The sequence below is a fragment of the Callithrix jacchus genome, chromosome 2 (genome assembly GCF_049354715.1).
Source record: "Callithrix jacchus isolate 240 chromosome 2, calJac240_pri, whole genome shotgun sequence".
In the NCBI taxonomy this organism is placed as follows: Eukaryota; Metazoa; Chordata; class Mammalia; order Primates; family Cebidae; genus Callithrix; species Callithrix jacchus.
The window spans coordinates 11,418,131-11,431,630 of record NC_133503.1 but is presented as its reverse complement, the minus strand read 5'-3'; the positions used below and the strand labels follow the sequence as shown (position 1 = coordinate 11,431,630).

Here is a 13,500-nt window from a genome sequence, read left to right as displayed (position 1 = left end):
GAGAGGTTACAGTAAGGTTAGTTACAGTGGCTGGTGGGTAAGGCATGAGAGGTTACAGTAAGGTTAGTTACAGTGGCAGGTGGGTAAGGCATGAGAGGTTACAGTAAGGTTAGTTACAGTGGCAGGTGGGTAAGGCATGAGAGGTTACAGTAAGGTTAGTTACAGTGGCAGGTGGGTAAGGCATGAGAGGTTACAGTAAGGTTAGTTACAGTGGCAGGTGGGTAAGGCATGAGAGGTTACAGTAAGGTTAGTTACAGTGGCAGGTGGGTAAGGCATGAGAGGTTACAGTAAGGTTAGTTACAGTGGCAGGTGGGTAAGGCATGAGAGGTTACAGTAAGGTTAGTTACAGTGGCAGGTGGGTAAGGCATGAGAGGTTACAGTAAGGTTAGTTACAGTGGCTGGTGGGTAAGGCATGAGAGGTTACAGTAAGGTTAGTTACAGTGGCAGGTGGGTAAGGCATGAGAGGTTACAGTAAGGTTAGTTACAGTGGCAGGTGGGTAAGGCCTAAGAGTAGTTAAGATGGTAGGCGGGGGCGAGGAGTATTCACATTATCATAAGAACAGTTAAGGTGGCAGGGTGGGGTTTGAAATGGTGATCAGGGATGATGGCCAGCGCAGGCGGGGATTGGGGATTGGGGGTTGGGGGTTGGGGGGTGATCCTCGGAGGCAGGCAGGACTTCAGACTTTCTGGGTCCAGGCTTGCACATGGAGGCCTGACATACAGTACTGAAAACTCAGAGAGGCTGCAGATTCTCCTGTGGGTAACAGTGATAGGAAAAAGAGGAGGCATTTATGTGTATCTGTAGCCCGGAAAGCCAAGAATGACTGCCACACACCTGAAGAAGCAGAAGGATGAACGATTAAGTGCCAAAAGCAATGAACAGAAGTTGATGCAGAATTGAAAAATGAGGCTGGGGGTGGTGGCTCCCGCCTGTAATCCCAGCACTTTGGGAGGCCAAGGAGGGAGGATCACTTGAGCCCAGGAGTTTGAGACCAGCCTGGGAAACATGGTTGAGACCTCCTCTCTACGAAAAATAGAAAAATTAGCCAGGTGTGGTGGCACACACCCATAGTCTCAGCTACTCAGGAGGCTACAGTGAGCTGTGATCACACCACTGCACTCCAGCCTGGTGACAGAGTAAGACTGTCTCCAAAAAAAAAATGACAGTGTCCAGTAACCTTTCATCCAGACACAGCATCGTTGGTGGGGATTGAGAGCCCATCGCTGCCGCTTAACCACTGATCCAGGTGTTCCTGTGATGCGACTGAGCTGCTTAACTGCTCTGATCATACTACTTTCCACTCTGTGAGTGTCACACAGCCCTCTGTGTGAATATGAAAAGAATTGCTTACAAGTAGCACAGAAATTCAGTCAGAAATGATGGTGATGCCAAACCACAGATCAGCCACGTGGGGGAGAGAGACTACTTTGCTTTCTCATGGTTTGTCATACACAACTGTTTCTTGCACAAAAATATTATTATTTGAGACGGAGTCTTGCTCTGTCACCCAGGCTGGAGTGCAGTGGCGCAATCTCGGCTCACGGCAAGCTCTGCCTCCCAGGTTCAGGTGATTCTCCTGCCTCAGTTTCCTGATTAGCTGGAACTACAGGCACATGCCACCACACCTGACTAATTTTTGTATGTTTATAGAGATGGGTTTTTGACATGTTGGCCAGGCTGGTCTCAAACTGATCAGACCCTATGCGGTTGGTTGTTTTTTTTTGTTGTTTTTGTTTTTGTTTTGTTTTGTTTTTGAGACGGAGTTTTGCTCTCGTTACCCAGGCTGGAGTGCAATGGCGCGATCTCGGCTCACCGCAACCTCCGCCTCCTGGGTTCAGGCAATTCTCCTGCCTCAGCCTCCTGAGTAGCTGGGATTACAGGCACACGCCACCATGTCCAGCTAATATTTTGTATTTTTAGTATAGACGGGGTTTCACCATGTTGACCCAGGATGGTCTCGATCTCTTGACCTTGTGATCCACCCGCCTCGGCCTCCCAAAGTGCTGGGATTACAGGTGTGAGCCACTGCGCCCGGCTTTTTTTTTTTTTGAGACAAAGTCTTGCTCTGTCCCCCAGGCTGGAGTGCAATGGTGCAATCTCGGCTTATTGCAACCTCTGCCTCCTGGGTTCAAGCAATTCTCCTTATGTGATCCGCCCACCTTGGCCTCCGAAAGTGCTAGGGTTACAGGCATGAGCCACTGCACCCAGCCACAAAATTATTATTATTATTTTGATTAATAGACAATTTATTTAGGCAGGAATACATGTAGTCATCTTTCCAGACTTGGTATGAGAGGTTAAATGTTCCATCCAATTTTCCTTCCCGGGTAGGTTTTTCTTTCCTATCCCTGTCACTTTTGAAAACACAATTCCAGAAGAAGAGGGGCCCAAATCCACACAGAGCTCCCAAGCATGAGTTTTTAGGAGTGGGTCTGAAATTAGGATAGACATTGTTGATCTTGCAGAGGTCCGGCGAATCAAGGCAGGATCTTTGATGGCTCCTCAGCGGTTGGGGTGGTTGTACTGAAGCAGGTACTCTCACTTCATCCAGGCTCCTGTGGCCAACCGCTCCACTTGCGTCCGCCGGGTTTCTGGAGATGAGTCGGATTCGGCTGAGTCAAGGGTTGGGGCAGAGTAGCCAGGCGCGACGGAGTGACATCTTGGCGACCCAGGACACAACTATGCCTGCATGATTCTCACACAAAATTATTTTTAAATGTTACATTTACCTTCAGGCTAAGTGTATGGGGTATATATGAAACATAAATGAATTTCATGTTTAGACTTGGGTCCCATTCCCAAGATATCTCATTCCGAAATCTGAAAACATCCGAAACCTGAAACATTTCTGGTACCGAGCATTTTAGATCAGGAATTCACAGCCTATACTGCATTTTCAAAGGGTTTTCAGCCACAGGGAATCCTTTGAGTCCTCCTGTATTATTCTTTTCCACAAACATCCAGTTCAGTGTACAACAATTCATCAAGAGTCCGGGCGCGGTGGCTCAAGCCTGTAATCCCAGCACTTTGGGAGGCCGAGGCGGGTGGATCACGAGGTCAAGAGATCGAGACCATCATGGTCAACATGGTGAAACCCCGTCTCTACTAAAAATACAAAAAATTAGCTGGGCACGGTGGCGCGTGCCTGTAATCCCAGCTACTCAGGAGGCTGAGGCAGGAGAATTGCCTGAACCCAGGAGGCGGAGGTTGCGGTGAGCCGAGATCACGCCATTGCACTCCAGCCTAGGTAACAAGAGGGAAACTCCATCTCAAAAAAAAAAAAAAACAATTCATCAAGATCACAATTAAAGATCAGACCCTATGCTGTTTTTTTTCTTTTTTGATATGAAGTCTTGCTCTGTCACCCAGGCTAGAGTGCAATGGCGCGATCTCGGCTCATTGCAACCTCTGCCTCCCGGGTTCAAGCAATTCTCCTGCCTCAGCCTCCCAAGTAGCTGAAATTACAAGTAGCCTGCACCACCACGCCTGGCTAAATTTTATTGTATTTTTAGTAGAGACAGGGTTTTACCATGTTGGCCAGGCTGGTCTCAAATGCCTGTCCTCAAGTGATCCACCGGCCTCGGCCTCCCAAAGTGCTGGGATTATAGGCGTGAGCCATGGCGCCCAGCTTCCCCATTTGAACTTTTGAAGCTAGTCGTGCTCTGTGGTATGAGGCTGAGGGGAAGAAGGGATGCGCAAATTAATGAAACTCAGCTCCGGCTGCTTTCGCCAGTGCCGTGTGTTCTTTCTGGGTATGGCAGTGAATTTTAGGCTGGGCTGTGCCTTTGGCTGTACAGGGTCTCCTGCTTAGAGGCCCTTTGACCTGTGGTGACACAGCAGTAGCAAAGCTCAGGGTGTGTAGTGGGCGTGTGTGGCCAGTACAACGCCCGCACATGTACAGGGTGGAGCCATCGGCTGGCCCAGGCGTGTCCACCCCGTTGTGAGTTGCTGAGGCCACCATGCCTGCGGGTGGCAGCCTGGTGTGGCTGACCTGGGCCATCAGTTGCCTTGTGGCCTCTGCCTCTGTCTTTCCAACTCTCACTTGTCCTCCTGCTCCCACATGAAGATGGGGAGGAGGTGCTGGGAACATGTTGTTTTCCTGCTTTGCTTCTGGCTGGCAATCATGACGGGACAGGGAAGCTGCGGTGCACACAGGTGTCAGGAGGGGGTTCCTGGGCCATGCTTGGGAGGAGCCAGGAAGCTGGCCTATGTGTAGGGGCAGAGCCCTGTGCTACACAGGTTTCAGAAATCTTTTTGCAGACGGCAGTGAGAACTTGAGACTTGAGTGAGAGGGTTGTCAGCTTGGTGTTGATGGGCTGGGTCGGGAAGTCGCCCACCCAGGAGGTGGACATGGCGGGGGGCAGAAGCCATGTAAAAGCAGTAGGGCCTTGGTTATGGGGTGTCAGATCTTGCGTGTGCCTCTGGACCTTTGGGTAAGGATGGGGTGTACCCGGCAGAGCAGCGGTAGATCAGGCCTGTGACCAACCCTTACTGTCAGGGAATGGCTGGGGGGACTGCCAGGCATGAGGCGTGGCCCTGGTTTCTCACTGTGTGGTCCATGAATGGGGACTTCCTGACTTCTCCTCAGCTCTCCTCTTTGAAAGCACACTCGACCCTGAATGATTTTACATATCTGTCAATTGAATGTCATGTGGTTACAGGGCCCAGTCAGCCTGAGGAGCAGGGGTCCGGCAGCTCTGCGGAGGCATCTGGAACAGAGGAGGAGGAGGAGGAGGAGGTGCCCAGCTTCATCATGGGGCGATGATGTCTGCTGCAGCCGCTGCCTGGAACCCGGGTCGTGCTGAGAGCAGAAGGGAAAGGCAGCTGTTTGGCTTTCTCCCCCCGAGAGGTCCTGCTGGATGGACAGCATAGGAGACCCTCCCGAGCTGCTCGCAGTCCTGCCTGTAGCAGGGTTGGGAGGCTGAGGGGCCACCTCCCCGGCACACGAAGGCACTGCCTTGCAGACGCCATCCATGCTCCTGGTAAAAGGGGACAGAGAGCCTCACCTTGTCATATTTGAACGGTGATGAGTTTGGGGCTGGTTTCTGGGAAAAGAACATTTATTTAGTAAAGAGCAGAACACCCTTGGGTTTTGTTGGGATGTGTGGACTGTGAGTCACAGGTACTCTGGAGAAGGCTAGGAGATGCCACCATTCCCATGGGGACTGAAGACCCCACAGGCCCTGTTATGCGGACCTGGTCCCAGGCTCAATGAGGAGATGCCCTCAGCTGTGGGGCTGGCCCATGTTGCCAGCCTAGACCCCCACTCACCCCCGTGGGAAGTGGGGACCATGCCCAAGAGGGTCTGCTCCCACCACGGCTCCCGGTGCCCCGTGTGTTCTGGGAAGCCCCAGGTGTGCGCAGGGGGGCCTGGGCCGGGGACTTCACCAGGGACTGGGGCACAGGAAGGGCATGCGGTGTGTGGAAAGCACTGTGGGGGAAAAGCGGGTGGCCAGAGGATGAGCAGCCGGAAAATCCAGGCTGGGCTGAGCCAGAGCAGAGGGCGGGGGAATCCCAGCCGTACTGGGGTTCTTTACCAACAGCTGCGTTTTCATCCTGAGGTGGAAGGGGGTCTAAACAAACAGGGGCTGAGTGGCAGGACTCCGTCAAGTGGGTGGAGCTCCTCAGGACTGAAACCACCTGAGGCTTTCCTTGGGGTCGCAGCAACTGGGCCCCAAGGAAGGAGTGGATCTGCTATGTCCTCAGGTGGTACAGCCCCAGATCAGTGTCCAGGCACTGGGCTCGTGCAGAGAAGGCACCTGCAGAGAGCAGGGTAGCCTGGTGCAGCGGTGAGTGCCTGGAATCCAGCTACTCGGAAGGCCAAGGTGGGAGGACCGCTTGAGTCCAGGGATTCAAGTCCAGCCTGGGCAATAGAGTGAGACCCTGCCTTGTAAAAAACGATGATGAACACAGAGGCCGGGGCACTACTGGGAGCCAGGGTGCCTGGGGGGAGCTGAGACCAACCTTCAACCTCCATGTTTTCAGGCCAACGGGGCAACTCAGAGAGTTTCTAGGTAGGGCCTTGGCACCATTTTTGGATGATTTAGCTCCAGGTTCCTACATCTATTTTGTGCCCTTTACACACTCTGATAGAATTAAGGAAATAGTGGTTTTGAGTGAAGGGAAAGGAAACCCAGAAACATTTGATGTTGCTTTACTTTTGTGGTATAGATTTCCCCGGCCCCTTGCTGAGCCCTGTGACTCCTGTCCCTTCATTGGTTCATGTCACAGGGATTTTCTTTCCCAGAAAGCAGACACAGAGAAGCAGCCCTAATAAATGAGCACATGCCCCGGCTGCACATTTTGAAACCTGTTTTTCTGTCTGGGACTGGCTGGTTTGCGTTTCAGTTTTATTTCTCCTATCTTTGGACTGTTGGTTTCCATCCCTCTCCCCACCTCCACGTGGGTCACAGCCCCTGCTCTGAATCTGCAGCCTGCAGCTTGTGGGCATCCTCAGTGCTGCGGAGGGTGCTGGTCTTGGAGCTGAATGACCTGGCTTTGAGCCCTGCCTGTGCCTCTGGTAAGCCAGGGGACTGGGCAAGTCCCTTCCTGCCTCTGCCAGCTCACTTGGCCAAGAGAGACAGACGCTGGCTGCAGGCATGTGGGGTGGGTGGGCACATGGTGACAAAGAGGATGTCAGTTTGCGGTGGGTTTCGCCCCCACTGGGTGCAAAGAAGAAGGTGATGTTTAGGCAGATCATGTCCTGTAGCTATTTCTGGCCATTATTAAATAGATCATCAGGACCTTGAGACAGTCTGTCTTTAGGGCATAATTGATTTGGTAAAAGAGGAACAAACATGTCATCACTGAGAAAGGAGTGGGTAATACTGAGAGCGCCTACTCCCCCCCCAAAAAAAAACATGGTTAGGGGAGAATCATGAAGTAACGTCCCACATGGCTCGTGGGTGGGAGGAGTCAGGAACTAAACACAGGTGTACGTAACACCGTCTCAGAAAACCTCAAGCACAAAAATTCTTTGGCCAGGCGCAGTGAACTCCCACCTGTAATCCCAGCATTATGGGAGGCTTTGGCCAGGCGCAGTGAACTCCCACAGTAATCCCAGCACTATGGGAGGCTGAGACAGAAGGATTGCTTTAGCCCAGGAGTTTGAGACCAGCCTGGGCAATATAGTGAGACCCCCTCTCTACAAAAAAAATTTTTTAATTAGCTGAGTGTGATGGTGTGCACCTATAGTCCCAGCTACTTGGGAAGCTAAGGTGGGAGGATCCCTTGAGCCAGGAGTTCACTCCACTGCAGTCCAACTTGGGCAGAGTGAGACCCAGTCTTAAAAACAAATCCGGCCGGGCAAGGTGGCTCACACCTGTAATCCTAGCACTTTGGGAGGCCGAGGTGGGTAGTTCACCTGAGGTCAGGAGTTCAAGACCAGCCTGGCCATCAGGGTGAAACCCCATCTTAAAAAAAAAAACAAATCTAAGTTCCCTGGTGATGTCCCAGAGATTCTGCATCATTTACGATCTACTCCCAAATACACTTTTAAACAGGTGCCTCAGGAGATTCTACTACAGAACCTGCCGCCCCCCTTTTTTAAAGCTACTGGAAGTCAGCCCCTTAATTAGTTCATTTTGAGACAAAACCTTGCTCAGTCACCCAAGCTGGAGTGTAGGTGCCATCATTGGTCACTGCAGCCTTCAACTCCTGAGCTGAAGCCGTTCTCCCACCTCAGCTTCCCGAGTAGCTGGGACTACAGGCATGCACCACTATGCCGGGCTAATTTATGTATTTTTTATACAGATGGGGTTTTGCCATCTTGTCCAGGCTGGTCTCCACCTTCTGGGCTCAAACAGCCCTCCCACCTCAGCCTTCCAAAGTGCTGGGATTATAGGTGTGCACCACTTAGCCCTGCCCTGTTCCCGTTTTAAATTTACTTCCCTGTATATACCATTTGTATTTTGGTAAAAAAAAAAAAAAAAACAAGACATTAAAATTGAGTTAGAGGAGTGACTTTCTGCTAACTGTTGGAGATAGAAATAGAAGTCAGTCCAATTCCTTTGCATTCGTCACAGATAGAAACACGTGTTTTCTCCTCCCTCTTGGAAGTTAATTTCTGTTTACTATTTGGCATACTTGACTAAAGTGAGCTATGATTACCATATATTAACATAGATTTCAGTAGCGAGAACACTCTAGGAAATTAACCTGGAGCAAGTTCCAGGAGGCCTCCTGTTTTCTTCCTCTACAAAAGGTAGCAGATCCACTGGGCGTGGTGGCTCATGCCGGTAACCCCAGCACTCTGGGAGGCCTAGATGGGAGGATTGCTTAAGGCCAGGGGTTCAAGACCAGCCTGAGCAACATAGTGAGACCTCTGTCTCTACAAAATAAAAATTGAAAAATGCGCCTGGTGTGGTGGCATAGTCCTATCTACTTGTGAAGCTGAAGCAGGAGAATCACTTGAGCCTGGGAGGTCGAGGCTGCAGTGAGCTATGATTATGCCACCACACTCCAGCCTGGGTAACAGAGCAAGACCTCTCAAAAATAAAAGGCTGGGGGGGTGCGGTTCACGCCTGTAACCCCAGCACTTTGGGAGTCTGGGGCAGGTGGATCACCTGAGGTCAGGAGTTGGAAGCAACTCCAACCAACCAACATGGTGAAACCCTGTCTCTACTAAAAATACAGAGATGAGCCGGGCATGGTGGCGCATGCCTGTAATCCCAGCTACTCAGGAGGCTGAGGCAGGAGAATCACTTGAACCCAGGAGGCCGAGGCTGCAGCGAGCCCAAATTGCACCACCACGCTCCAGCCTGGGCAACGGGAGTGAAACTCCATCTCAAAAAAATAAAAATAATAATTTAAGAAAACATAGCAAATGTTTATTGAGCACCAACCATGTGCAAAATCCAAAGGATTCCAAGGCCCATTACCAGGCACTGGGGACAGTGGCGGACTAGGCAGTCCTAGCCTTCAAGGGGCTCCAGGTCTGAGCAGGAACAGGAGCCAGGGAGAGCAGCACAGCGTGCTGTGGGCACCTGACCCAGGCCTCCACAAGGGCAAGGGTCGAGCTGAGCTCTTAGGTGGCCCAGGAGAGCAAGAGTGCCCAGAAAGCAAGCTGGGGAGGGGGGAGTCGCCCTGCCATGGCAGGGGCTGGAGTGGAGAGACACAAGGGGACCTTTGAGTTGGTGAAAGGGGACAAGCTCCTGTCTTGCCATGCAGAGCAGAGGTGATGGTACCCTGAGTTAGTGCAGAAGCAAATGGGGACAGGGAGAAGTGGGGCACGGTCCAGCGACATGGTGGAGGTGGGAGAATTCACACAACCTGATGGGGAGGGGACTCGTGGGTACCAGCAGCTGGGTGGGTGAGGGAAGCCTTCTGAGGCAGCAGACCCAGCTGGTGTGAGGAAGGAGACCCCCTCCCTCTTAAGCTTCTAAGACCACTTCCCCTTAGCCTTCTCCATTGCATTTCAAAAGGAGAAGTAAAAGTTGAAAACTGAAGGCACAAGGTCAGCGGAGGAGACAAAACCGGTGCCACTAGCCCAAGCTGGAAGTTACAGACCAAACCCCTGTCTATACTCCTGTGTATAGATTGCAGGTGGGATGTGGAGAAACACCCTCCATTGTTCTCCCTCAATCTTGCAAAAACCCCACCACCTAAGTCCATGTACCCTCACTCACCTCGTAGGTCACAACCTTCTCACATGTACTCTCTTAGATTGTGAGCCTTTAAAGGAGGCCAGGATTTTCTAGCTGGGGAGCTCAGTTATTGAGGCTTGAGCCAGCCACAGCTCCCCGCCAAATAAAACTGCAACTTCCTTCCCAGTTCAGTGTTGGAAAGGTTTGTTCACTGCCACTCCTGCTTCAGGTAGAGGAGGAATGTGAGGGAAGATGACAGATTCAGCTGTGGGCCTGGTCAAGTAGAGGGCCCTAGGCATGTGTGCTAGAAAGAGATCAAAGCTGGAGGTGATGATGGTCGTCAGGCTGCCCTCGTCCTTGGAACTATGGGAGTGGATGAGGCCAGTCAGAGAGGAAAAGAGAGGGGACAGAAAACGGGGACAAGCAGGCAGACTCACGAGGTTTCCTGCTGGAAGGAGGGGCCTCCAGTGACAGACAAGGCTGACCACTCAAACATGCTCTGGGTTTAGGAGCTTGGTTTAAGTGAGTGGATCACTTGAGGTCAGGACTTCGAGAACAGCCTGGCCAGCGTGGCAAAACCCTGTTCTCTGCTAAATATATATATATTCGCTGGGCGTAGTGGTGGGTGCCTGTAATCCCAGCTACTTGGGAGGCTGAGGCAGGAGAATCACTCGAATTTGGGAGGTGGAGGTTGCAGTGAGCCAAGATCACACCATTGCATTCCAGCCTGGATGGCAAGACTCAAAAATAAATAAATTAAATTAAAAAGCAATTATAGGCTGGGTGTGGTGGCTCAGCTCATCCCAGTAATCTCAACACTTTGGGAGGCTGAGACTGGCAGATGACTTGAGGCCAGAAGTTTGAGACCAGTCTGGCCAAAATGGTGGAACTGTCTGCTAAAAACACAAAAATTAGCTGGGCGTGATGGTGCGTGCCTGTAATCCCAGCTACTCAGGAGGCCGAGGCATGAGAATCACTAGGAAGCAGAGGTTGCGATGAGCTGAGATCACGCCACTGCACTCCAGCTTGGGCAACAGTGTGAGACTCTGTCTCATAAATATGAGGGAGAGAGAAGAGAAAAAAGAAGGGAAAGGAAGGGAGGGAGGGAAAGAAAAGCAAGCAAGCAGCAAGCAAGCTATTCTGTGTTTGGTAGGAAACCAGCTCTGAAGAGCACTGGCAATTATGACTTGCATTTTGCTTCTGTCTGGGCATGCTTGATAAACGTGCCTGGGGGGTGGTGGCATCAGTAACGGACACAGGAAGCTTTCCCAAGGATGAGTGAAGTCTCTGCAAGAGTGAGAATTCAACAAGCAAAAGGACTCCTTTGCTGAAAGCATTCATCTGTGATGCAAACTGCTACCGTTTACAAAGTTTTTTTTTTGAGAGTCTCACTCTGTTGCCCAGGCTGAAGTGCAGTGTCACGATCTCAGCTCAGTGCAACCTCCATCTCCCAGGTTCAAGCGATTCTACTGCCACAAGCCTCCCCAGTAGCTGGGACTACAGGTGTGTGCCAGCACGTCCGGCTGCTTTTTGTATTTTTAGTAAAGATGGGGTTTCAACTTGAACTCCTGACCTCAGATACACCCGCCTCAGCCTCCCGAAGTGCTGGGATTACAGGCATGAGCCACCAAGATTCATTTTACCCAGAGCTCCACGTTGGAAAGCCATAGCATGATTACTTTTTGAGGACTTTACCCCCTGAAATTAAATGACCCCTTACTCATAGCCATCTATGGGGGTGGCGGGAGGAGGGCCAGTAAGGAACCCTGGGATTTTCTTATGCCCATGTTAGGGGCTAAACTGCCTTTTAGGTTAGTAACCTGGAGGGGGAAGTCTGGTTTATTAGACTAAGTGTCCTGGTTTCATCCTGGCTCTCAGCAATAGCCTCTAAAATACAACTTGAAGTGTAGATGGATTTAACCTGCCATCTATAATATCTACTCTTCCAATTGTCATAAAAATGTGGGCTGGCTGACAGGAGTGGAATTTTTCCTTCCTTTGGATAAATGTGTCACGGTCCAATGCTGTTGTGACAGATGGAAAAATCCTATGTAGGGCACGCAGCAGCCTACCCAGCACAGAGGAAGGACTCCAAGGGACCGTCTGGCACCGCCGGGCTGATAGGAACCCATCTTGTCTGTCTGTGAATTATTCATGTGCTGTACTTCCTGAAAAGAATGCTCTTGTTTGAGTATCTCGCTCGTAAAACCCAGAGTTCACCACTAAGGGTGAGAGGCTCCCTGTAGTAGGCAGTGGAGGGGGCCAGGGTACAGCAGAAACTCTTTGCTGCTGTCTGTGAACAGCATGAGGAGAGCGTGCCGCACTGGGGTTGGGATCCCAGGGGCCTCTCTGGGCCTGTGAGTGGCAGTGCACTCTGGATGGCAACCCCCCATTAGCTCTGTGCAAGCTCTTTATGGTGCCATCCAATACTCTGGGCAGGGGCCAGGCAAGGTGGCCCAGCACTTTGGGAGGCTGAGGTGGAAGGATCACTTGAGCCCAGGAGTTTCAAGACCAGTGGGGGCAACATAGTGAGACCCCATTTCTATTTAAAAAAACAATAAATTAAAATTAGCTGGATGTGGTGGCAAGTGCCTGTAATTCCAGCTCTTTTGAGAGGATGGGAGAGGATTGCTTGAGGGCAGGAGTTTAAGACCAGTCTGGGCAACACAGGGAGACCCTATCTCTAAAAAAGATGTTTTTTGGCCTGGCATGGTGGCTCACAACTGTAATCCCAGCACTTTGGGAGGCCCAGGTGGGTGGATCACTTGAGGTCAGGGGTTTAAAAGACGAGCCTGGCCAACATGGTGAAACCCAGCTTCTTCTAAAAATACAAAAAAGTAGCCAGGCTAGTGGTGTGCACCTGTAGTCCCAGCTCAGGAGGCTGAGAAGAGAATCCTTTAAACCCGGGGGATGGAGATTGCAGTGAGCTGAGATCACACCACTGCACTCCAGCCTGGACGACAGAACAAAACTCTCAAACAACAACAAAACAATTTTTTTTTTTTTGAGATGGAGTTTCACTCTTGTTACCCAGGCTGGAGTGCAATGGCACAGTCTCCGCTCACCACAACCTTTGCCTCCTAGATTCAAGCAATTCGCCTGCCTCAGCCTCCCGAGTACCTGGGACTACAGGTGCACCATACGCCACCATGCCCAGCTAGTTTTTGTATTTTTAGTAGAGACGGGGTTTCACCATGCTGACCAGGATGGTCTCTAACTCTTGACCTCGTGATCCACCCGACTCGGCCTCCCAAAGTGCTGGGATTATAGGCGTGAGCACCGTGCCCGGCCCAACAAAAAATTATTTTAAAAATTACCGGGGTGTGGTAATTACAGGCTCCTGCCTGTAGCCTCCGGACTTTGGGAGGCTGAGGCAGGAGGATCACTTGAGCCCAAGAATTTTTTTTTTGAGACGGAGTTTAGCTCTTGTTACCCAGGCTGGAGTGCAATGGCACGATCTCGGCTCACCGCAACCTCCGCCTCCTGGGTTCAGGCAATTCTCCTGCCTCAGCCTCCTGAGTAGCTGGGATTACAGGCACGCGCCACTACGCCCAGCTAATTTTTTGTATTTTTACTAGAGACGGAGTTTCACCATGTTGACCAGGATGGTCTCGATCTCTTGACCTCGTGATCCACCCGCCTCAGCCTCCCAAAGTGCTGGGATTACAGGTGTGAGCCACCGCGCCCGGCCTGAGCCCAGGAATTTGAGGCTGCAGTAAGCCATGATCACACCACTGCAGTCCAGCCTGGGTGACAGAGCCAGACTCTTGCCTCAAAAAAAAAAAAAGGAAAAAGGAAAATGAAAAAGTATTCTCTAAAACTCAGGCATGGCCAGACAGATACTCTCCTCCCCACCTAACTTTCCCCTCCACTGCCCGCTCCCTACTCCCCCATCGCTCCACTCGGCCAGCGCCC

The 13,500-nt window shown here is 51.3% G+C and overlaps 1 protein-coding gene and 1 pseudogene across 2 annotated transcripts in view; both read left to right on the top strand.

The window, feature by feature from the left end:
* The window catches only part of PRKRIP1 (PRKR interacting protein 1), a 31,180-nt gene extending 24,870 nt beyond the window's left edge, over positions 1-6,310 (top strand). For both annotated transcript variants that reach the window (XM_002743960.7, XM_054247798.2), the window contains one exon: positions 4,663-6,310. In XM_002743960.7, the coding sequence (XP_002744006.1) occupies positions 4,663-4,766 (104 nt within the window). In that variant the 3' untranslated portion in view covers positions 4,767-6,310. The remainder of the gene's footprint in view (positions 1-4,662) is intronic.
* LOC144580213 (uncharacterized) lies at positions 4,950-5,880 on the top strand (annotated as a pseudogene).
* Positions 6,311-13,500: the final 7,190 nt, after the last annotated feature.